This window comes from Ostrinia nubilalis, chromosome 15, assembly GCF_963855985.1.
Source record: "Ostrinia nubilalis chromosome 15, ilOstNubi1.1, whole genome shotgun sequence".
In the NCBI taxonomy this organism is placed as follows: Eukaryota; Metazoa; Arthropoda; class Insecta; order Lepidoptera; family Crambidae; genus Ostrinia; species Ostrinia nubilalis.
Genome location: NC_087102.1, coordinates 11,059,186 through 11,085,250, shown reverse-complemented (window position 1 = coordinate 11,085,250; position 26,065 = coordinate 11,059,186). Strand labels below are relative to the sequence as shown.

Below are 26,065 nucleotides of genomic sequence, written 5' to 3'. Positions count from 1 at the left end.
TCCTCCTATGTTCTTCTAATTTCGTTGCGGGTCCAATGACAGTTTAACTTTCCCCCGGGACAAACTTGACCTTCATTGGTTGGATTTTTATGGCGGTCGAGCTGTAGATCCTGGCTACACAGGAGTTGCAGTGGTGGGAACGAGTGGTGGGAATAGTCCCGTACATAGGTTTAGGAAGAGTGGTAATTTATCACAGACTGATGAGCGAGAAAATTACAAAGCTATGAAAATGTTGCACTTTTTTTGAGGCTCAGTTCCATGTAGAGTCCATTTTACCCTTGGTTAATATTTATTTTCTATATGCAATATTACCTCATTGTCACATTGTATCATTTTAGCTTAATTTTAATTTTATTAGAAAACTTGTTGGTTTAATTTTATCGAATAGAAGGAAAGATATTTCTTATAGCAGACGTAAACAAAGCTATTAATATCGAATTCTTAGTTTCTAATTATTTTGTGCTGTTATCTCTGTCATTAGAAGAAACTATGCCCATATAATATTATTTTGAGGATAGACATAACTTAATTCAACAACATTTAAAATACTCTTAATATTTATCATATCGAAATTTTATGTGCATAAGTATGTTGGCAAACTATACTTAGTCAATGTGTGGTCACTGGACATAATTATGATGCTATTACCTTTTCCCTTGCTAGATAATCAAGGGTCTAGAATTCTAGATTAACTGGTCACCCTAGATTGTAGGAAGATTATATTAAAAACTCACATGTACCTACAAGAACCCTTCTAGATAAACACAAGTCAGGTGGGCCCAACGTCAATTTATGCAAAAGTATTTGTTAACATGGCTCGCCGCTTATTTACAACTTTATTATTTTAATGGCAGCAAAGTTATAGAGATAATAATCCAATTTAATAACCAATTACTACAATTATTCATCAACTAGTCATACGACATAAGTGGGTCGGTGTCTTGTTTTACCTTGTCACAAAGCAAAAAACAATAACTACGAAAAATAAGTTTATAAATTAGTTTATCGATTAATTTTAAGCTCGGTAATGAAAATTAATAACGATATTGAAATTAGTAATGAAATAGTCACGTGTTTCTGAGTTGGCCCTAACTATCATCAATCAGTTAAAAATAATGCAACTGTTTGAAATCTGACTCTAGTAACGAAAGTGGGGTGAATGGGTTTTACTTAGTACTGTAAAAATATGATACCTACTTTATTTTAATTCAGAAAAGTTCGAAAATAATCATTTACCCTTTGAATTTAGACTGGAATTGACGCGAATACATTGTTAACTCTATCCTACTGAGTCTTAAGCTGTTTAATAATAGATACCAGTGATTTGCTTTCGTTTATTTAGGATCGAATATTTATTGATATAAGTATGCAAGTACATATTTGTATACAATTCAGCTGTTATCAATATTTTTACGTGTGATAAGATAACAAAGCTCTGTCCAAACTTGACGCTATCAGTAGAGTTAATTAGTGATGTGACTAGACGGTAGAGACAGACTAATGATAACGAAATCTTTAGAATGTCGCATGAATCATTAAGGACGCAATCTTTATTAAAAGAAGCTATTTCATACATCTTGATGACTATTTTTTGCTTCTGAGAATGAGTTATGCTGATTAATAATCGTCTTCAATATTGCTGTCACTTTAAGAGATATTTGGTTTATTGTCTGATTTAATTTGTATTGTTTGAGATAAGTGTATGTTTTATTCTACTCAAATGGTTGGGTACATTATACCGCACTTATATCATTGTTTGTTTGCGCCATGAACTCTTTTTTGCGACATTGTATTCAGAAAGTTAAAAGAACAAAACGAGTCGTTTGCGGTTATGATTTTACAGAAAACGATCCAACTCCATTCAGCTCAATGGGAGCGCACAATTCACGTGACGAAACAAAAACTGTACGCGATCACAATGGGTTTACTCGACGCTCGGTTTTGTAAGAGAATGTACGACACAAATGGCGCGAGGGACTCAACCCAACGACCTTTATCGTACCAGTGACATTTCACCAGCGGCTCTTGTCAGAACGCTGTTACTTATTACGCCGTGTCAGGGTTGGAAACAAAGCTTAGGCAACGCTAATAATATCTCGCTCACTTACGCAATACGCAATCCACTCGCATAGTTTCGCTGCCCGCGCTCATGTACAACTAGATCGCTGGGTAATTGAATAAAACCACACCATAATAGATAATACATTTCATTTTATATTAGGTATCTATAACAATACTTTTAACAGTCTTAAAACGAACGACTTAGTGAGATAGACGGCGGTCAACGCCGGGGTATCTACAAATCTACAGTATGTACAGGATCAAGCGCAGGTGAGAGATGTGAACGCGCGCGGCGCGGGGTTGGGCGGCGCGCTGTGGCGCTGCAGCCCCGAGCAGGAGCCCACGCCGCGCGCCACCGCCTCGAAGAACTGCCGCAGGTCGCTCACCGAGCGCATCGGCGGCGCCTGCAGGTCGTGCAGCGAGGCCGCGCGCCGCGGCGTCGTCTCCGCCACCAGCGGCTGCGTCAGCTGCTCCGTACTCCTAGCCAACCCACCACACCCCCCGCTCCTCGACAAATTCTCAAACAGCGCCCTTCGCTCCCTCACCGGCACGTACTTCGCCACCGCCTCGTGAGCGTTCGGCGAGCAAGACCTCGCTCTGCTCTCCAGCGATGCGGTTTTCCGTCTCGCCGCCTCCATCGCGTGCCTGCCCCGCTCCGCGCCCCCCGCCGTCCCCTCCCAGCGTTTTAGGTAACGATGGCGACCTTGCTCCGATTCCCCGGAGCGCGCCGCGCGCGGCAGCGTGTGGTGTTGCGCGTTCAGTTTGCTGCAGTTGTCGCATTTGATGACCTCCGCTTTCCGCACAGGCGCGTCGACCACGTCGGTGGTTTTCAAAGCGTCGAGGGAGAGGGTCAAGTCGAGGCTGCGATCGGACGATGAGTCGTAGTCGTCGTCTTCCACGACGATGCCCTCGTCGGTCGCGGCGGGCGAGTGGTCCCGGCGCGGCAGCTGCGTCTCGGTGGAGGTCAGCAGCCTCCGGCGAGCCCGCGGCGGCGGTCTGGGAGGGCAGGAGGGCGTCTCCAGGAGCGAGGCCTCCTTCTTTGGTTCTTTGGCTGTGTCCGCGGCTGACAGTACGTCCAGGAATCGGACTTGTGGTAGCGGTGTTTGGCCGAGTATCTCGACGCAGAGCGCGCGCACCCATTTGGCATATTCCGCCGCATTGCATGTCTGCAACAATGAGAGAATTATGTTAACACAAAGCTTATTTATGGCTCTATTATAACAAAGAACGAGAATCGGGTTTAATCCTGGTATAATCGGACCGGAATGAGGAATTCAAATGCGTTTGTCTAGGGTGCCGATAATGAAACGGGCTATTTGAAAGAGGAAACTAGTCCCGGTTACATTATGTCGAGATCAAGTTCTAGGGATTGATCAAACGTGATTTCTTTACATGTCAACACCTTCGCGATCTAGCCCTTCTTATGGTAAACAGCCCCATCAAAAGGTCGCCACACAAAAGGCGATGATTTACGACGTTTCGTTTTATAGAGGCATATAAAAGTGAGCGAATCGTGAGAATGTCGCCTCGAAGGGGTCTCGCAAGACGTTGCTTAAACTTCCTCTTAAGAATAAGTAGGTTTAACCAGCAATACGAACGGATGTGATAATAATTTCTTAAGAATATTGCAAGGAACGGCGTCGTGTGTCTCTAAAATTATTACCAAATCGACTCTAATTGAACTCGTGTTATCTAAACTAGATCTGTGGGCGCGCCGCTAATGTTTTTACTTTCTTATCGAGTATTGCGAGTACTCAAAAGATAGTGTCGAAAATGTTCAGTTGGGTTATCAGCGTTCGATATTTGTGCCATGTCTCAAAACATTTTATGTGGTCATTCTACTGTGTCATTACTGGGAGCAGTGGCTATTATTTATGAAAGCATTGTCGTATAGACAATGACCACGGTGTACGTACGAGACCGAGCGACTGATCGCAAGTCAGTACTTAAGTTAAACATGCAATCAAGATTTGACTGTTTTTGTCAAGCGAAAAAACTAACGAACCGGTTTGGTGCCTTTCTAAACTACATGTGACTTAAGCACGTTGAGAGGTTGTAAAAATTAAAATTAAACAGCAACCAAATCAAATAAGTTTTGTCCCTAAAACTCATGTTTGTTATGTGTTTTTACATACTTTCAAATATTAACTCGGCGCTTAACAAACATTGACAAGTTTTTAAATTGTATTTTTTGCTCAAACAGTTCAGCGTCCATGGAGAGCCTTCAACAAGGCGTTACAAATAAGTAAGATTATTACTAACTTATGAATCAAACGAGATTATATTGAGCTATGTAATTTAGGCCAGTACAAACTGGTGTTGCCTGAATACTGGTTAGTATACTAGGGCACTATTTAAGTTGTGAGCCTCGACAACATAACGTGTTGTTAGACGACATTTGATACTTTTAATGAAAAGTTTGACATTTTTGACTACAACCTTATTCAAAACTTTTTATAATTTGAGCACGTTTTGTATTATTAACATTGAATTGAAAATTATCTTGACTACAAAAACATGGAATTGACTTGCGGAAATTTTCGCGCAAAGATTTATTATGACTTTCGACGTGGTTAATCAATACAAAACTGAAGCGGTCAGCTAAATTTCACTTTTGGTGATAAAGATCTGTCCTTTACCATTGTAAAACGCTAGTTTAAGAAGTATAATATTGTATGTCATTGGCTCACCAGTGAACTTTGCGAAAGTCGTCCAAAATGACTAATAGTGGCGGAAAACATTGGTGTTGTCAGAAAAATGGAAGAGAAACCTCGTCATGTGATGTATCGTAGGATTGAGATAATCCTAGGCATTAATTCCACTAGTAGTAATAAAATATTGTATGACCATATTATGGTTAATACGTTTTTTTCTCGCTGGATGTCACAAAATTTTTCAAACGCTCAATAGGACGCTGGTGTCGTTTAGTCCTTGGAAATGTTTGATAAATACGTTTAACAAGCTTTAAAAGCCGTTTTTAAAATTGTGACAGTTGACGAATTAAGGATCTATGCATAATGATCCTGAAAATAAACAGCTATCGACTATGGAGGTGTTTTAAGATGAAGCAATACCAACAAAAGTCCCATGCGCTCGGAACACTTTAAAACTTACGGTCGCCTATTTTTCCGAAATATCCGATTATATGACAGAAACGTCACTAGAGAAATTTAGAATGGTTAATTCTTAATAGTAAACAGCCACTTTTTTCCAAAAGTCTTCAGTTTAATAAGGGAAACTGACCAGCATACTCGAATCGCCATTCGTGTCGAAAATGTGAGCTTTTACACGTCTCGTCAAACAACTGACTATTTGAACACTCAAAATATGAAATAAACAGGTCCAACGCTACAAAATTCTTGCTTGGAATCTAAACACTTCTTTTGGTACCCATATATTAAAATTAAATGCGTGAACAGCGATTTATGTAGCCAGAAGCAACTGTCGGTGCGGTCAAAAACCATGCTTTGGAAGTGCCTCAAGCTGAGTGGAAAAAATGCTATGAAAAGTGTTTCGGACACATTAAAAATTACAAAAATCATGAAAGACAATACCAATAAACGCAATCAATACCATTTTAATAATAAACTACTTTGTTTTCATAGTTAGGCTCACAACTTAAATAGTGTCCCACGTACAGACGAAATGAATTCTAACCTACAATGTTATTCGATTAATATTCGATTTCAGTTACTCAACCACTACCAGGAACAGTACGAGTAACTTTTAATCGCAGGTAGTTAGTACAACAAATAATCGATTAGATCACGAGGAACGATCTAATAACAGACACAATGAGTTCCGATCACGATTAAATTTCACCGATTAACCAAGTTTTCATGAAGTTAATGATAATGGAAATAAAGCATTATCCGGATGCTTCGTTTTCCTGACTACTAATTTATGATGTTTCCAGCAGTAAGTAGTTATTATTTACTATCGATACTGTTGGAAACATCGATGCTAACAACCTACTTAATTTTCTAATGGATGACCAATCCATTTGTTTTCAGTTTTATTGTGAAGAAGACTTACGAAAATCCAAATTTTATATTGAAACAATATCACAAGTCTACTTAGTTGCTGAATGAAACAAAAGTCATGTAAGTCGACTTACAAGAATATAATTAGATTATATCTAAAATGCCTGAGTTAGAGTCAATAGATGGTGACGCAGACGCTACACATTGGCAACAAAATAGGTGAGTGAAACTAAAAACAACTTTAAAGACACAAAAAAATTAAAAAGTAATAATATGACGCTTGATGATAATGATGCGAAATTTATTTCCTATCGATACTTCGATTCGCAACACTAGCCACAATGAAGACCGTCACGCGATAGGAACTGGCAGACAAAAACGTTTTCGACCGTTTTGATTGCTTTCCCGGATATCGGCAGGATGTTTTGTCGCGGAAACGAAAGTTTGCTTGCGGCTACACTAGTCTGCTGGTTAAAACGATTGTAGATTATGATGACAAGCGCATCTTCCGTCAATAGCGTTTAATTTTTGTCGATAGTTGGGTCGGGTACCTACTGTTAATCAGTATGGACAATATGGACATGTATATGAAAGTGCGCACATTGGTATCGGCCGATTCTTCATGCAAATTAGAATCGGGCTCAACTATCGGCCAACTTAAAGTCTGCAGTCTGCGGGGAGTTTAAGATCCATTACTGGGTATTTCGCCGAAACAGTAAATTTTCTGTGTCCAGGCAGGCGAACACATGTTTTTTTATATTAATATGTATAAAACTATTTTTATGGGAAAGTTAATCAAAAGTTTTATTTGTTTTTGCTATTACAATAGCAGAAACTACAAATAATACCGTAGAAAAATTTAATCAAAAGTCGTTTTTCTAATTTCCTTGTTATGTCCATTACTGTTGTTTGCCAAAATGAAGGCACATTATAACAAATTGAAGCGTAATTTCATTCTAATAGCACTCTCTTTATATTTGAGAAATGTTTGGCTATCGGAAAATAAAAACTTTAAATGTCAAATACTTAAAGGAAGGAAATAAAGTGAAGTCAAGTTCTTGTCCGAGTCAAAAGTATAATTTCCCTGGGTCTTCTTTTCGACCATTGTAGTAACGAAACGAAAGAACTTAGAATGTAATGCACGGCACCGTTACATTCGGCCAATTCGTCCCAAGAGGCCATCGAGGCAGGACAGTACTTCGTTGAACAGTTTCGCGACAAATCGCATAAGTAGGTCCTTCCTTGGGTTTTTGTTTACTAAAAAGTTAATTTCTTTGGACGGTTTTTTGCAGCTAAACAATGGATTAATTTTATTGTTTATTTACACAGATGTAGTGTCTGTAGGGGTAAACCCATGATTTAAATAGTAAATGCATAGGGTAAATAGGTTTTTGTCTGTGGTGTCATTTAGGCATAAATCTAATTTCTTTGGCCCTAATTTCCTTGTTTTCCGTGGCATAAAAAGGCCTAGGAAATTATAAAAGACCATTTTTAATTCGGCGTAAAGTCAAATTTTGAGTATTTCTTTATTGGAATAAGTTTAAAATTTACATTTTAAGAAATGGGTATCAGAATAGATATAGAACAACTTGTTTTTAACTCTTAACTCAATCTACTGAATTTATCTTCCTTAGTTGTGTAAAAAGGTCGTAATGATACAATATTCATTGGTATGTTTGCTTGCGAAGGTACACAAAAATGGGTCGAACAAAAAAAAAGCAAACCACAGAAGAAAACTTAGAGAAAAAACTATTTATAATAATTTCCTTGGCTACCAAAAATTCATGACCTTATAACTTTGTTTCTAAAACGAATTATGACACCCCTTCTAGATATATTAGCTTAGTTTTTGTTACTTAATACAATGGGAAACTAAAAATAGTTAAAAACAAAAATATATTTCGTACCAAGGAAATTAGGCAAAATTGACCATTTTTGGCGAAATACCCTACTACGCTAGACTTAGACATTTAGGTAAACTATAGTTCAAAACATATTTATGTCTCTAGATTAATAAAAAGGATATGGTTAAAAATAACCAAATGTTAAGATTAAGGTCCGGGTTTTAGAATTGAGATGATATGAATTGAGATGAAATTTTTGGCTTGGAAATCTTAATACCGAAAACTTTAAACTGAATCTATGGGACAAAACGATATTTCGGCTGCTTGCTTAACTATAAACAGATGTCGCTTTCTGAGCTCAGTCTACCTGCTTTTTTAATTGGTTCAGAAAAAATAAAATTGGGAGCATGAGACGTAAATTCTTCTTTATTTATGTCTAGCAAAAACTTTAAAATGATCGCGTGACTGCAGCCGCTGAATGGACAGTTTCGTATACTTATTATAGTGAGACTATTATGTTTAAAGTAAATAATAGGCTAGTGTTATCACGTAACACCGTACATAGAGCTTGCTAAACACCTCCAACAAATTGCAGCTGTAATAAAGAAAATGGGAGACATGGTAATACCCGGAATCAATTAATATTGATCTGCTATAACAATAATGTCGTTCTAGGCTCTGGTTAAAATTGAAATCCTGGCACTAAACAGGTTTAAAAGCAGTTTCACAGATTTGGTTCAAAATAAGTGGGATTATTTTGTTTTTAAATATTGCAAATGGCAAAGAAAGCCCTGCTCTTCCGTTGTCTCAGTTTAACGACGGCTCTACCTTGCCCCCAGATAATAATTGTAAAAATAAATTACTGGATGACGAAAATTTCTGCGTTCTGGTCTTATCCAGAGGTTCTCAAATAGAGGCCTGAAAATGTGGCGAAATGGTTCCAGTAAAGGATGGTACGGCAGTATTTGCTTCGCGCTCGACTTGGCGGGGGCACTGCCCTGCCCTCCGATGAATGAGGCAGAAAGTTCCGAAAACAGCATGATTTAGGGGAGAAAATAAATTAATTGAAACTTTACTATTATGTAACTGAAAATGTCTAGAGATGACAATTCTGGGGTGACATGAGTTAAAAGCTTAAAAGTTTGTCAACCTATGCCTAATGGCACAGGTGGAATACAGTGTTTGCTTTTTAGCACTTACATTTCTGTCTAAAACCTTGACTAATGAGTGCATTAACTCCTTTTGCAGCTGACCTTATCTACACATTAGATTTAATTGCATCTTTTTATAAGAAATCGTAACACTTTATATGCGATTAACTTAGAAATACGAGTGGCCATGGTGTTAAAGTCAACCTTCAACAGTTCCAATGTAAAAAGCCATCACAAAAATCACAAAGGCAATTCGTCATAAGCTATAACAATGGGAAACCATAACCTTATAGTGTACTGTGTAATAAACACACATTAAGTGTGTACATAGGAAATAAAGATATTAATTGGTATTTAAGAGATAAGATTTACATAAAGTGATATAAAAAGCATTTACGCCTAATCCTTTGTTGAGACTTTAATAATCAAATTAAATTTATGGTCTGGTAACTTTCAGAAAGTAATGATAGGTTGAAAATGTTTGTTGTGGTGGGAAAACCCAAATTTTAGTTAAATCTTGATAATAAGAGGTAACAGTCAGAACTTAACTTTGTTCTTAAAAAGTTTTTGTGATTTTTAGGCTGAGTTGCACCACCTAAATTTGACCGTAACTATAACGATAACCAGTGTTTTTTGTATGGAGTTTGACAGATTTTTGACATTTGTCAAAGTTAAAGTAAGATGGTACAACCCAGCCTTAGTATTCACATTTTAGTTAATTCTTTGGTTTCTTGCAAGTATTCTTTTGGTGAATGATCCGTCGATTATTTGCATTTTGTATAAGACGCGAATTTTTCACACTAAATTTTTCGCTTATTCCTAACAGAAAACGCAGTCAATAATAAAATGAGGGAACATTATGAATAGAATACCACTACAAAGATCTCAGCCTGTTCGACCCGAAGCAGATTCGTTGAGCTTTTTATTAAGAATCTTTCAGTGAAAGCGATCGTATGAAAACGAAAGCAAACAGCTAACAAGTTTCTCTGCGGCCGATCCGTTAGACCCGGGGTCACGACCGGGGCCTGCTCATTCATACGTCGACCTTGTCAGAAATGTGGGGAATATGCTTGTCAGAATTCTGGGTATTCTGTAATGTCATGAGACATTTGACAGTTTGGAAGAAACTCTGGATATTGACCAAAGAGTTTAACTTGCAGAGTATGTTTTACTATGGCCTTAAGCTCGCCTTATGTTACTAATAATGTGGTAAAGCAAATACAGTGGAATCTCTATAACTCGAACCTCGTTAAGTCAAAATCCTCAGTAAGTCGAAAAAAATTGCCATTCCCTTCCGCTGAGCACCTAAATACGCGGTATCTCGAATTATTTAGACTTTGTAACTCGAACAAAATGTTATTTCCCCACGAAGTATTGATGATACATATTTATCCCAACTATCCCAACTAATATTATAAATGCGAAAGTAACTCTGTCTGTCTGTCTGTCTGTCTGTCTGTTACGCTTTCCCGCTTAAACCTCGCAACCGATTTTGATGAAATTTGGCATAGAGATAGTTTGAGTCCCGGGAAAGAACATAGGATAGTTTTTATCCCGGTTTTTGAAACAGGGACGCGCGCGATAAAGTTTTTCTGTGACAGACAAAATTCCACGCGGGCGAAGCCGCGGGCGGAAAGCTAGTACTCGTATAACTCGAAAAAAAAAGGGGACTCCGTAAGTCGTAGTTAGTAAAATATAATAACGTCTTACTTGGAATTCCCCGAAATAATAGCAATAAAATCCAAAATGAATGTTCGGGTTCGGGGCTTCAAATCTATTGTTTTTGTCTTGTACACGTGCAATGAAAGAATACATCAATGAAATTTTCTAAGTAACACAGTTGTGAACGTGATGTTTGTCCTTGTCGCCACAGGACACGATTACTTATAGCGGAGCTTGTCCGTCCTCTACAAGTCGAAATTTCAGCAGTTAAGTCCTTGTATCTCGAAGTTCTTGTTAAGTCGAAAACTCGTTAACTCGACTTTTTTTGCATTTCCCTTGAGATTCGAGTTATAGAGATTCCACTGTAGTTAACAAGTTTCTCTGCGTCTGATCCGTTAGACCTGGGGTCACGACCGGGTCTTTGCTCATTCAGTCCTTGTCAGAAATGTGGGGAATATGGTCTGTAATATTGTTAGATGCTTGTCAGTTTGGAAGGAACCCTGGATATTAGTCCAAAGGTTAACTGGCAGTCTATGTCTTATGGTATTAAGTGATAAATGCCCGTTTTCTGGTAACACAGAACAAGAATTTTGTTTTCATAGGGGTCACTTAAAAACGTAAAAAAGATGCGATAACTAGCTTCAATTTGTCACGATTACTAATTGGTCTAGAGTCCTAGGAAAATCATAATAGATAATAAGCACGCAAGTAAGATAGGTCATGCACGTAGCACACACGACGCGTGTTAATTTGCACTAATTAATTCGCTCGATTCCATTACAAATTAATATTCAAATCGAGCAAAAACGTCACTTTCATTACTGCAACAGCAAACAAGCAACAAGAAAAGTGACTGCATGAAGATGTAGACTCTAACACCCATATTTACAAACATTACTATGAGATCTCACAGTGCGCGTCCCAAAAGCCTATTCATAGACAATACTTGAGTGGCGGAGTGACACACACGAAGCAATCACAGAGCTCTATTCAGGGCTGTGCGGTCGACTTCGCATAGCGTTGCTGCTTCACTTAAGCAACTCTTCTAGACGCTTTTCCTTTGCTCTACAGTGCCATAGTTGATGTGTTTGAAAGTAAAGGTGCGTTCACCTTGCTACGTTAAAGAGACGCCCATGTGTGTAACAGGGCGTGTGAGCACGAATGTCACACGCCACGTAATACCACGTAAACTTTAATTGACATCAGAGAGACATGACATTATAGGCGCAATGTATAAAGCGAGAGAAATACAGAAGAAATGTACGAGCAGTTAGCTTTTATATATCTTATACGAGTAGTATTCTCTATGTAAAAGGTGCATAAAATCACAAAAAATATGAGATAGTTACTTAGACAATTTTCACGGATTGTATTGCATACAACTTGAATTATTTAACGTTTCAAGAAAACTTAATATGCCGAAACTTATCTTTTAGCTGAGTGATGAGATGTCAGAACATTGTCAAACCAGTCAAGATTAGCCTTATCGTGCGATCGCATGCGACCAAACGATTTCACACCGGGAAACGTAAGAGAAACGTGACACTCCGAGCGGAGCCGACGGAAATGCTAATGCTAAATATAGGAATGTAGCGTATGAGCAACTAACAGGTGTCATATTATCTTCCTACTTAGGGTAAGTTGTATGTTCCAAGTCTTCCAAGCCAAGTTGAATAGAAATTGAAAGGCTATGATCATGTGGGTTGACTCTACACTACTTGATTGTATATTTACCACTTTCTTAGTGTAAACACTAAGCTGACAGAATACTTGTAGCTCAATTCGATTACTTGCATCAGCTAATATCTAGTAACTACTTGTAAGACTCAAACTTCTGAAGAAAATGTAAGATAAAAAGGCATAATTCGTGCAGACACCATACTGTCCAATCCACCCTAAATTACGGTAAAACAAGAACTACGGTAACTCTGACCGTAGTGCAGCTTTGAAAGCAGAAAGGATTTGCTGTGCAAGTACCTATGTCTCCCGCGGTTCGTGTGCTGGTATACCTCGGACCTAAGTACTAAGGCCTTGACCGGGTCTTCGCCAGGCCAGCTAAGTAGGTATCACCTACTGCCTCAAGAGGGTTTTGGAAACTTCTTTATTTCTTTACCTGAAAAGTGGCAACGGCGGAGTCGTCAAGCATCCTCGACAGCTGGAAGGCATTAGGCAGGGTAGGTGCTGTGCGGAGGTGGAGCCCTCGCAGAGGCAGTCTGGCAGCGGGCCTCCTAGGCAGGGTACCCTCACGCCAGTCCAGTAGGTAGCCAGGTCTTGTTTTTTATTACCTGAAAAGTGGCAACGGCAGAGTCGTCGCGCATCCTCGACAGCTGGAAGGCGTTGGGCAGGGTAGGGGCTGTGCGAAGGTGGAGCCCTCGCAGAGGCAGCCTGGCTGCAGGCCTCCTAGGCAGGGTACCCTCGCGCCAGGCCAGCAGACAGCCTCCTCGCACGGCGGCTCGCACCCATGCCCAGGATACGTTGTCGTCATTGTAATACTGACGGAGGACTCCTGAGGACAATGAGACGTCGCATTATTGATAATTCCACTTAGTTTCTTCGTTCGCTTCAGCTAAATGAAGTCCACTGCTGGACAAAGGCCTTCCCCTAGGGTTTCCACAACGACCGGTCCTGCGCTGCCCGATCCAGGTAATTCCACTTGCTTCTGTTTCTACAGTGGAGCCTGAATGACCTGATGAAGATTGATGGCTGCTTCATTGTAAGTTGCCAGTTATAGTCAGTGTGCTTCTTCAGTACAGAATCTATTTGAGTAAGCTAAGTGTGTAAGTGTCATATTTTACCTCATCCATCATACTAACAAATATTTTTATAATTAGTGAGCAGTATACATTATGTATTGTTGCTTTAATTATTATTATTCGGTCAGTAAACATCAGGAGAAAAAAGGCTCTGAGAAGTAACATTTACAAAGCAGCAGTAGTTAAGCACTCCTGTGGGTCTGTTTACAAATGAAAGCTTATAAAAAGTATGTCAATTGTCATCAATTACCATGTGCTTGTTCTACATTTTGGCTATAAATAATTGCCACCGCGTGGTTGCGAGCGTTACAAAGCGTATTTGTGTCCCCTGAGAGCAAAAGGCGCGCCTTCAAAAGGAGCTATTTTAATTCCAAAGTATACATTATTACATAATTACCAAACTATCATAGATGGATAACTAAACGGCCAAATAAGATAACATTTTAAGTGGTCTACGTAATATGACAAAAAAATACTGAGTGTTGGTTTTGTCTATATTTTTAGACTAGAATGATAAAGAAAATTTAATCAAATATTTGCAGTGACGTAGAATACCGTCGGCGTCGTCGAACAACGACGTATCTGCAAAATGTTAAGTTTCCAGGAGAGCGTTTTGAAGTTTTGGAACCGGTTTTTTGTGTCTACAAAAAAAACTACTTGGCTGATCGGTTTCAAATTTGGGGATGTTATAAACATAAAGATGTTATTTTATACAAACTATGTACCCATCTCCAAAAATACTTAGTTTTTTGTAAAAATCACATGCGTCATTATTCTATGGACAATTTGAGGATGTATGTGATAAACCGTCGTTGTTTTGCGAATTTTTTAATCAAATATATGACGTATGTCACTTTTAGTCATTATTCTACGGAACTTCTGCCATGAGTACCCGTCGGATGATGAAGAAAGTTGGAGGAAATAAATAAAAAACATTGTTTATTAGGTTTCATTATTAATTAATTTATAAATAAAGACAATAGGTATCAAAGAAAATTAACAAAAATCAAGGATAGATAAACCACATCCATATACTGCGGCAGGTTATGCAGAAGATCGAAGAGTATAACTTGCCACTATGCTTGGAGTTCGTGGACTATGAGAAGGCCTTCGATTTGATCGAAATTTGGGCAGTGCTGCAATCTCTCCCTGCACCGCGGCCGTATCGACTCTCGTTACATCGAGGTACTGAAGTACTTCTACATGAACGCACCAATCCGGCCCGAATACAGAAGCAGAGCACGAGCGCGATTCCACTACAGCGAGGCGTAAGGCTGGGAGATTTTATACCTATTTCCAAAACTGTTCACCTGTCCAACTCCTAGAATGAAAGGATTCGGCATAAATATCAACGACGAGTACAACACTCACCTTAGGTATGCCGACGACAATATTATGGTCATGGCAGAATCTTTGGAAGACCTCGACACAATATTAAAGACCTTAATCGAGTATCCCAACGGGGCCTTTGGATGAACATGGAAAAAATGAGCTTATGTCGAATGTCCATGTTGCACCCTACCCAACTTCGGTTGGGATCTCAATTCTTGAGATTGTTGACAAGTAGGATGTCTACCTTGGACAAAAGATTTAGCTAGGTAGGTCCAACTTCGAGAAAGAGGTCAATCGACGAATCTACCTCGACTGGGCAGTATCCGGAAAACTAGACATCTTTTCGTCCAAAATCCTAAAGTGCCTAAAGACGAGAGTCTACCATCAGTGTGTGTTACCCTATTATAGGTCCAAAACGTTGGCTCTCAAAGAAGCTCAAAGTTGCACGGCGTGCTATAGCAAGGGTTATGTCAGTGTTTCTTTACGAGATCAAATCATAAATGAGGGAGGTCCGTAAACAAACTAAATTCGATGACATATCCCGACAGATTAGCATGCTGAGTGACAATAGGCAGGACACATAGTACGCAAAACTTACGGCCAATGGGGCACCAAGGTTCTGGAGTAGGCTGCATACCGAAAAACGAAGCGTGCGACATCCACCCACAAACCAAGGCGGAACGATGATCTCATAAAGGTAGCAGGAAGGCACTGGATGCAAAAACTATCACCTATAAGATCTTGCATTTTTTGAATAATGTTGGGATCTGCTTGAAAGGGTAAAGGGGGCATTGATTTGACGGAGTAAGTGCTACTTAGAAATGAATAAAATAAATAAGTATAAAATTTAACTTAGACGAAAAGCTTTCTAAGCATACCTATACTTACAGGGTGACGTGTAATAAGTGAACATCCTTGTAAGGGATAACAGGTTGTTGTAACCAATTTATTTATATAGGTATATGCCTAGGCAAAAGTCAAGCATTTTTCAGTTTTAATAGGGACATCCTAACATGGTGTTCCGATAAAAATTGAGCGGGCGCCCCTTTATCACACTTTTTTCTTTTATTTTATTACTTTTATGTTTTACTGTGTGTTTAATAAAGTCTTTTATTGTTTTTATTATTTATAGTTTGGGCTTTTTCTACCTTAGCTTAAAAGCAGGAAAATTTAAAATCAGCTACGGGATATTAATTATTATTATTTTGATTTTTGTATGGAAAAATTACATTGTGTTTTGCGTAGGCAAATACTTATCTAATTTGATTGCAAATGACATGCACTATAATCCTTTACAAGGATGTTCACTCATTACAAGATGTCATCCTGTATACGCAAAAAAAACTTTAATTTTAACACAATGTTTATTTTGAGTAACAAATCGTCAAATAGAAACACATTAAAATCAAATTATTGTAGTCTCAATTTTTTATTTTATTTTTTAAGCAATTTAAAAATAGAACAAAGACGCAATTGGAATACCCGTCCCTAGTACAAAGTCGGTTGTGTATATCCGACGTCAAAATTACCAAACTTTACCGAAGTACAACGATGGTTCTGATCAAACGTCAAACAAAAGTCCTTAGAACAATGTAAGTTCAGTACATCCGCCACCAAAAACAATTATTTTGTACCAAACATTCTTAATGTTTATACTCATCAATCTACCTACAAATACCATAAAATAAAAACAAAAGGACACTGTTTCTTTTATTTTCGAACTTCCTAGTACAACGACGGGTGTGTACGTACGTCACAGTTTTTTTTTCTCTGACTTCCCTAGTAAAGAGATGGTTGTGACTTTCAGTCATCAAAACAATAAAGTGTCCAAACTTATAGATATAAAGACGAAATTCTAGATACATTCAATAACAATACGAATACAAATGTATAAGCTATTCCAACAAACGATGTGCAGTCTTCCGAATTACAATGACGCTTGCACAAACACGTCTCTGTACTGCGTTAGAATAATCACATCCGTCGGTGTTCGATTCTGTATCTTCGATATTATTACGAATTTTGAAAAATTAAAAAATTAGTTTATAAAGGGGTTATTTTAGAGTAGTTTAATGCAAAAAAACAGATTTTGACGGTTGCGATCATACGACGTTGTTCGACGACGCCGACGATACGATTGTCAAACTTTTAAACCATTCATCATATTGGCTTCAGATTTGGCATCTCTGGGAATTCTCCATTTATCTAAGAGCCTCGAGATGTGATCGGCGCGTTTTATCAACACGTGAGGTGTTTTGCGGACAATCGTAGTTTACGTAAAACACTGACACAACAGAGAGATATTTAGTAGACACAGTTAAAATGGTTCGATTAAGCACAGCACTACACAGTATAATACAAGTATGTATGCGGTCAGCGCGCTTGATGTTTAGGGTTCCGTAGCAAAATGGCAAAAAACGGAACCCTAATTAGTTCGTAGCATAGGTAACTGAAAAAGTTATTATGAAATGGTTTTCTCCATTTTCAAATATTACACATAACAATTTTAATGTTTGATTACTATTGAATCGCCTCTCGGTTCCACAGGCATGGCGTGGCACTAATGTGTTTAAAAAATAAGCATTAAAAAAATAAGATTTAATTCCGTCCGTTTGAACGGGCCAAGAGAGTAGGAGATGAATCCTTATCTGGCTCTACATTTGCTTGGCGGTTCTACTACATCCACCTAACGTGTTACAACAGTTACAAGGAAAATACTCAGCAATTTGTTGCTGGGCAAAATGTATAGGCACATTGAATGTAGGGAGACAAATTGATTGTCAAGTGACGCAAACTGCCTACAGTATTTTCATAACAAAATGATTTACCGCAATGAGTAATATACGATACGAGAGGGTGTTATGTGTGTAGTACACACATAATTTATTAAGAGGTATGTGTCTAATTTGCATATTTTACGATTGGTCGTACGTAGTAGAACCTACCTGTAAATAAAAAAAAATTGATGCACTTATCATAAGCATGTTTCAATTAATTAAATCAACATTTTGATCGCGGCGTTTTGTATCAGTCATTATAATTAACAACAAAACTATTTACGTGGCTAAATGAATTAATTAGTAAAATAAACAACGAGAACAATTAAAGACAACTAGACAGCTAGTCTAGGCGTAAAGTCTATAAGTTTACTTAACTGAGTCATCAAAGAACAAATTGACCGTTATAAAAAACAGTTAAAGAGCAACGTGATTTGCTAAACAATTCAAACAATTAATTGTCATAAGGTTTTTGTTATCTGAACTTCCGTTTAAAACGGATTAAAACAACATTAAAACATTGTTTTGGTGATAAATTAAACTAAAATATTTTCTGTTTAGCCGAGTGGTTATCTTATTTTTATTTATTTATCTTTAAAAAGACATTAGTCAGCCTTCTTTTAATACAATTTAGCTAAAAACTAAATTAATTTGGCGCTTAAAGTTTCTGAAGCTTTTGTGGCTCTGAGTTCGCCTCTTACGCCTACTACTTTTAATAAAATACATAATATTAATGAATTGCAGTAACCTACATATATTTGTATTATTTTCAGCCGTAGTGTTAAACTACTTTAAAACTATTAATCCTTCGACACTCGACTAATTTAATTACATGTTATCAATGTCATTTTATTCGCATGAATATGAATGCGCCGTATTATTTTAAAAGGGGGATTTACATAAAATAATTAATTTCACGCCCCTTAATCGGCATGGCAACAAATCAATTCGGACGCGCTTGCGCTGTATAATTAGTTCGTTAAAATAAAAATAAACGACTTCTCGAGTTCAGACACATGTGGTGGACACTTGCAATTTTTCGCGCAGCGGGGAGCCTCGGCCGACACATTTTTGTTCGGTTTTAATAACCTTTTTAAGCCTAAATGTTCCTTATAAGGAACAAATACAACAGTAAAAAATATCTTGCCAAGGAGGAAGTACATAACGTCTGGTATTGTTAGTTTGGTTGGATAAACTTGAACCATCTTTCTGAAATGAAAATTATTCCTTCATATGACCGATATCCGAACGTGTCCGAACCTCCTAGTTTATGTCGCAAGCCTAGAATCTCTACTAATGAAAAGAACCCAGTTGCCTGTTATTATTTGACAGACATTTCGGTTACTTTTATGTGACAAAGATCAGGGTACCTACCATGAGTTTACGTTAGGTGTGCTCGCTAGCGAGTACGTCAAAAATCTCTATGAAGATTTTGTTTCTTGAAAGTAGCCGCTAGGGGCGCTGCACAATATGTCATACAATTAATGTCAATTTTTTTACGTAGTCGCTAGCGAGCACACCTAACGTAAACTCATGGTAAGCACACTGATCATTATTTATTTGACAATAGTTGGTGCGACTACTTCTTGAAAAGTAAATGTCAACTTAGCTTATAGAGATAGGCTAAGGCCGATATTAGCGACATTTAAAACTCTTAAAAAAGCTTAGATTTGCCTGTGTTTGGTTGATTTTAAAGTTCAATGACAACGTGAGTAAAACTTATTTAATTTTCATTTCATACGTTATAATATCCCAATCTCAAGCACAATAATTAAACGGAGAATGGTCTATCTAAGTCTCTATGATCCAGTTTCAAACGATGATACGGACCTATCGTCTAAACGTTCGACTGTTATGACTATAGTTTCTGTGTCCATTCTATAATGCTAATGACGGTTTGATGTAAAAATAACCAGCAGGTTGAAGGTTGCACAAATCGCATGAAATTGTGGCACTACGGTAAATTAGTATAACTCATCGTGCCAAACGTTACATTGTCAAGTTCATCCGGCCGCAGTCGACCTTTATCACGGAGTTGTTTCCGAGAATGATGGACACAATACTGTTTTTGTTTGGGGGCGTTGAAGAATATTTTTTGCAATGTTTTTCGTATCAAAACAATATGGCGAACTGAAATTAATTAGGGTAGGTGCGCTAGTTTTCGTCCAATTAGCGGAGTTGCCAACTTTGTGATGCGAAATGAATATCTTAAAATACCCTTACTCATATGTATCCTATGTCATTTTAGTCCTTATATAGTCTACTTTACGTTAATATTATATGATAATAAGTAAATACCACGGGTTTTTTTTATAAAAAATATTTTATGCAAAAGAGGCGATTTCACTAGTTTTCGTCCAAAAAAATCAGTTTTCGTCCTAGTGTAAGCTAGTTTTCGACCACTGTGTAGAAAAAAGGGTGCAGTTGAATTATTAACTTAAAACCAATTCTACAATACAGTAACTATGGATTGTGGTATATCATTTAAAAGGTAATTTTGTTAGCTTTCAAATGATATAAAAAAGATTTAAATAAGTTTCTTACCTAAATTTGGGAAAATATTGCAATAGGTCGAAGGACAAATGGACGAAAACTAATCTACAGGAATAGCTAATTTTGGTTTTCGTCCACCCCAGTGCTTGCTCATGACGTCATGGACGAAAACACAACAACGTTTAAAGCTGTTTTTTGTTTTCGTCCACATCTTTTTAACGGTTTTTATGGGTTTATCACTGTTAAAAAGTGGACGTAAACTAAAATGTTTAATGTAATATCAATAAAGATCATATTGGAAGAAAAAACATTGTATTTTGTAGGTCCATTGAAGTAAAATGATTATTAAAAATATTAACTAGGTGTCAGGGTTTCCGTCCACGTGGACGAAAACCAAAATCTTGCAAAAGTGTTATGCTAGTATTAGTCCACTTAATTATCTAAGATTTCTATACAAAAACTTTAATAAACCCTTAAAATAGTGTTTATTATGCTAATAATTAGACATACATGCCAAAAACATTACGTAAAGTAGCTAAAACAGTAATTAAACATACCATGAAAGTTCCCTACCGGCACGTTTTTTTTCTAACTTGACCACGTTTTCCATTCACCTGTGTGCAGCAGCAACTTCCATAGATTTTTTTGGAGTTATTACTTGTCAAATTACATTTTCATGCAGGCAGAACTGTTACTTAGATATTATAGATTGTAACAAGTCCAAACTTGCACGGAAAGTTAGGTTTGTATTCTAATTTTCCGTATTTGTTTGTGGCAAGTCGGTCAAATGGACGAAAACAGGAGCTGGACGGAAAACCGGCGCAATTACCCTACCATACATAATTATGTTAATACAGACTGTTATTAGCATTTTTAAAGTCTCGTAGATGTTTAAAGACGGCTTCTTATATTTGCTAACACATTTAATCGGTCTGTCACTTAATGATCGGTTGGTAGCGGCCTGCATCCAGCGCCTACGTTCAGCAGTGGACGTCCTATGGTTGATATGATGCTAACAACACTATAAACTATGAAAATCGCATAGTGCGATGGAAATGTACGGAACCCTCTATAGGACCGTCGCACTTGGCTGGTTTTTCATAAAACACAAAAAAATAGGTAAATTATATCTATGGTATTTGTTTACAAACACGCGGCAAGTTCAGCATGAGTTTGCATTTGTGTAGGTGGTTTATTTTTCTCAGTATCGAATGGGAACTATAGTAAGTAGGTACAGTCAAGGTCAAATAGTGACTCCCAAAGTGGCCAAAAAATTGTCAAAACAACTTTTTTTTTATCCACGAGTAAGCTCTTGGCTTGTATCTCACCTGATGGTAAGTGACGATCAGGCCGAAGGTGGAAGCAAGCTTCACCCGGAATCCTCAACCACGGAGGAACTGGCTATCTTACCTTCTAACTGCCCAAACACAACAATGCTGTTAATATTGCTGTTATGGCGACAGACTTAGGTAAGATAGTGGTAGCTAGCCAGGCGGACTTGGAACAAGCCCTACCACCAACCAAACCGTACAGAAAAATCTGCCCCCACTGGGAATCGAACCCGGGACCTCTTCGTCTGAAGCAGGTGGTCTTACCACTGGACCACAGAGGCGGTTAAGACACAACTTAGGCCCAGAACAGACGGTGAAACGCAACTGCAACGAAACTGCAACTTTCTGATGATTCTGATGAATGAAACTGAAACTGAAAGTTTCAAACTGGTCGCGTCATGTGTGGTCTCTCAACGGACGCTATGGCAGAAATTTAGATGCAACTCAAAAGTAACTAGAAGTTGCAGTTTCGTTGCAGTTGCGTTTCACCGTCTGTTCTGGGCCTTTGACGAACTTCTTGGCTAATTTGGGTGTCAAGAACTATCTGACGCTGACTGTACCTATAATAACGTAACGTAATTTGTTTCGAGTAGATTTTTATTTCGGTTGATTCAGTTAAACTCGGAGGGATTCTGGAATACGATGACAGGTTAATAAGATAAGTAGGTTACTAATCATGATTGTTTTGCTACAGAAAAGGCAATTTACAAATAACAAAATTGCCAAGTCTTTAATTTTTGCCATAAGAGAAAAAATAACAACACAGAAAAAACTGTAGCAAGTCGACTTAAGTATTGACATTTGACGTAAAGTTTAATAATAACTAACCAACAGGTGATGTAGAAATGTCAAGAGTAGAGTTGCCGCGAATAGTGGTTATAGCGAATAGTCGAATACCGATTAATCGCCATTCACTTTGGCGAATAGTCGAATAACTCGACATTACTATTCGACATAAAAACATTAAAATTATTTCTAATTTCTTCTAAGGTTGTGAGAAAAGAAAACAATAAAGTTAAAGAAATCTGTTACATGTTATACATACCTACATATTATTATGTAGTAAATTTTGGGCATGTTTTGAAGAATCATCTATAGAGCAACCTACTGAAGAGCACCCCAAGAATGCCACTGCTGAAGAAATCGCCCACTACATAGCATTAGCAAAGGCTGACAGAAAAATAAAACCATATGAATGGTGGACTTTGAGTACCAATAAGAATAGATTTCCTATATTAAGTAAGCTTGCTAAACGATACTTAATCACACCAGCAAGCTCTGTTTATTCAGAAAGACTATTTTCCGAGGCAGGTTTAATTTACGAGGAAAAATGAAACCGACATGCTTCCGAACGTGCAGAAAAAAAATGTTTTTTTGCACCACAATCTGCCTCTGTTGGATTTTAAATATTAATTAAAAAGCCTAACTAATTTAATTTCATGAATATGATAGGCACAGGTACATATTACAAATAATAATTGATATTTTGTATTGTTTTATTAGGGAAAATAATAAAAATATGATTATTTTTAACTCATTAGTTTTTTTTTCACTAAAAGTTTATTTTAGACGACTATTCGCCGAATGCCGAATAATACTAGCTATTATTCGGTATTCGACGAATATCAAAAAAATGTCGAGTAATGCCGAATACCGAATAATAGCGAGTATTCGCGGCAACTGTAGTCAAGAGTAATGAGCTTCAAAATTGCAATGTAGTCCAGTCAATGAATGCCTTAACGACGGTGTAGAGAGAAATCCTTGGAACACAATTTCTGACCTCGGGACTTTATTTAGCCTAGTTAGGTGGTGAACATAGCAAAAGTCCCCGCCCTTAGCCATTGAGCCGGCGGGGAGAGGGGGGTTTAAAGGTACCACTTTTCGGTTTTTCGCTTAATCCTCGGAAACTATGCGTCCTAGTGACATGATTACTATGAACCAAAAAAAGCTTATTCAATTTGCTACAGGCGAGACTGTCAAGTGTTTCTATATCTTGTATAGTTTTTGCGGCATCTGCTCTAGAAGGTCTGTAAAATTGGAAATTTTATTTTTGTCTTACATGTTCCTATCAGGAGAAAATCGACTAAATCAACATTGAGCAAACACTATAGACATGCGGGAGCATGTTAAGCCTAGTTCCAGGGAGGGGACTGAACCGAGCGTATATTTAGACGAACCAATTGGAGCCACTTTTGACTCCTCATCATTTAAAAACTACTGTGCATTAACACTTCAAATTTGGCTCATGTAATGAGACTTGCAAGATATACATAAGCTTCAAATTTCATAAATATACCTCAAACGGTTATTTAGGTATTGACGTTCAAAAATCGACATTTAGAACACTAAAATCTATCTATCACCTATGAAATGTTAAAATTTACTAGTTTTTTATTTGTTCCTTTGTATTTACATAACTACCTCTCTAGATGCCAAATTTGAACCTTCGAGGTCATCTGGAAGTGGTTAGAATTTGGTCTATAGGTCAGACATGTAGATTTTTGGACGTCAATACCTCAAGAATCGTTTGAGGCATATTTATGAAATTTGAAGCTGATGTATATCTTGCAAGTCTCAACACATGAGCCAAATTTGAAGTGTTAATGCACAGTAGTTTTTGAGTGATGAGCAGTCAAAAGGGGCTCAAAGTGGTTCATCTAAATATACGCACGGTGCAGTCCCCTCCCTGGAACTAGGCTTAACATGCTCCCGCATGTCTTGAATGATTGTTAAATGTTGATTTAGTCGATTTTCTCCTGATGGGAACATGTAAGACAAAAACAAAATTTCCAATATTACAGACCTTCTAGAGCAGATGCCGCGAAAACTATACAATTTATAGAAAAACTTGACTATCTTACCTGTAGCAAATTGAATAAGCTTTTTTTGGTTCATAGTAGTCATGTCACTAGGACGCATAGTTTCCGAGGATTAAGCGAAAAACCGAAAAGTGGTACCTTTAAACCCCCCTCTCCCCGCCGGCTCAAGGGCTAAGGGCGGGGACTTTTGCTATGTTCATCTCCTAACTAGTCTAAATAAAGTCCCGAAGTCAAAAATTGTGTTCCACGGTTTTCCATCTATAATGCTTTATTGACTGGACTAATGGACCCGAACAATTTATGGTTTCGGTATTAAAATACTACAATTTTCACGTTTTAAAAGATAACATAATGGTTTCTTGAATATTAACGAGTCGGGTAGATAGAGGAGGTAAAACATATAAGATAACTACACAGTTTAACATCATGCTGACAATGCATGTGTTTTTTTTACTCACTAACAATCAAAGTCCAGTCTTTTGAAGATAATAGCTACCTAATTGGACATTTTGAGTATTGAATTCCATATTTTTATAGCAAACTAATAAAGCTTTTCATAGCAATATTTGCCAGTCATAAAGCATTGCTAGAATATTGCAAAAACAATTTTAACTAATTAACCGGTTTTCAGTAAAGGAGAGATGGATCAAGTTTGAGGTCAATGACCTTTACCAAAAAAATTAGAAGTGAACACGCATTTTACAAAGGGTTTATTCGTTCGCCCGCGAGTCCCTAATAGACCTAATTATTTTTTTGTCCGGCGAATTGACTTCTGGTCACGCCAGGTGTTTTTCAAGTCTAGGCCAGCGCATTTATGTTGATTGAAGCACACGCACTACCTACTGGGTTTTTCAAATTACCTATTTGTGATAATAAATTATAGGCTATTGTTATCTTATAAACAATAATTAGGTTAGTAAGAGGAGGTTTGGTTAATATCTACTTATTATGTAAAAATTACTTAAATGTCCTAGTAAGTAAATGTAAGATAATTAGAATAAAATTGTTTTAAATGTAGGTTACCTAATACCTATCTGTTCTTAGTAGTGAACACGATTCTTTTAACTCGAGAGGGAAGAAGTCAGCTAGTTATGAGATTAATTTGAATTGACCACTGACCAGTCAGAATGGAAGGTAGGTAGGTAATTTTGGTATTTTTGGCATTTGGCTGTACCCTTAGATAGATCTAAGGCTGTACCGCTTTATTAATCTAAGGCTGTACCATAGATTCTAGTTTGATTCTCTTCTACTGTCTCTAAACTCTCTCTTATCAACGTAAGTAAAATGTTGTCTTGTAAAAGATAACATTTACTTTTTAAAGACAATTAATTATAGAGTGTAATTTTCAGCTCCCGACAAAAACCACAGCATGAACTTAAGTTATTTAAGTAGGTAACCTAAATAACGTATTAGGTAGGTATGATAATGTAAACAATAACGTATCGGCTAGACATGAACGATATTAATTCATGAACTGACCTGATATCCTCAAATTTGGATCAGCTGGTGTCGGCACTGGGCCCGGGGTCAACTCAGGGTTCAACTTCCTCAATCCGGCCACCACTCGTGGTGCCGGCGACTGTTCCCCCACGAGCATCTCACAACATTTTACCAATGATCACAACACCACAATCATAACATCACAATTATCACAGCTCTGTAAATCCAAAACTTCAATGGTCGTTGTCAAACTAATCAAAACAACTCAAAATGTAACTGTCAAATCGTTTTTTAAACGTCGAAAAAGTTCGTTAAACGCGCGCGCCTCATTACATTGTTCGTTCACAACCAGTCGCGTTCGACGACTGTCCTGTCAGGCCTGCGCGGCAATGAATGAATGAATTTGATTTGCTTGGGTT

General features: G+C 37.6%; 1 protein-coding gene across 1 annotated transcript; it reads right to left on the bottom strand.

Moving 5' to 3' along the window:
• Positions 1-2,191: 2,191 nt before the first annotated feature.
• Positions 2,192-26,065, bottom strand: LOC135078510 (uncharacterized). The gene is made up of 3 exons (XM_063973051.1): positions 25,686-26,065; positions 12,987-13,207; positions 2,192-3,227 (listed from the first exon to the last, which is right to left on the bottom strand). The coding sequence occupies exons 1-3, from the start codon at positions 25,801-25,803 to the stop codon at positions 2,322-2,324; spliced, it is 1,245 nt and encodes a 414-aa protein (XP_063829121.1). The 5' UTR covers positions 25,804-26,065; the 3' UTR covers positions 2,192-2,321.

Bases quoted from the DNA above. Each gene is read 5' to 3' on its own strand.
- LOC135078510 (XM_063973051.1), bottom strand. From the start codon at position 25,803: ATGCTCGTGGGGGAACAGTCGCCGGCACCACGAGTGGTGGCCGGATTG. The intron at 13,208-25,685 runs GTCAGTTCATGA...CATTGTCCTCAG, and splicing joins TCCAAATTTGAGGATATCAG to GAGTCCTCCGTCAGTATTAC. The intron at 3,228-12,986 runs GTAATAAAAAAC...TCATTGTTGCAG, and splicing joins CTGCCGTTGCCACTTTTCAG to ACATGCAATGCGGCGGAATA.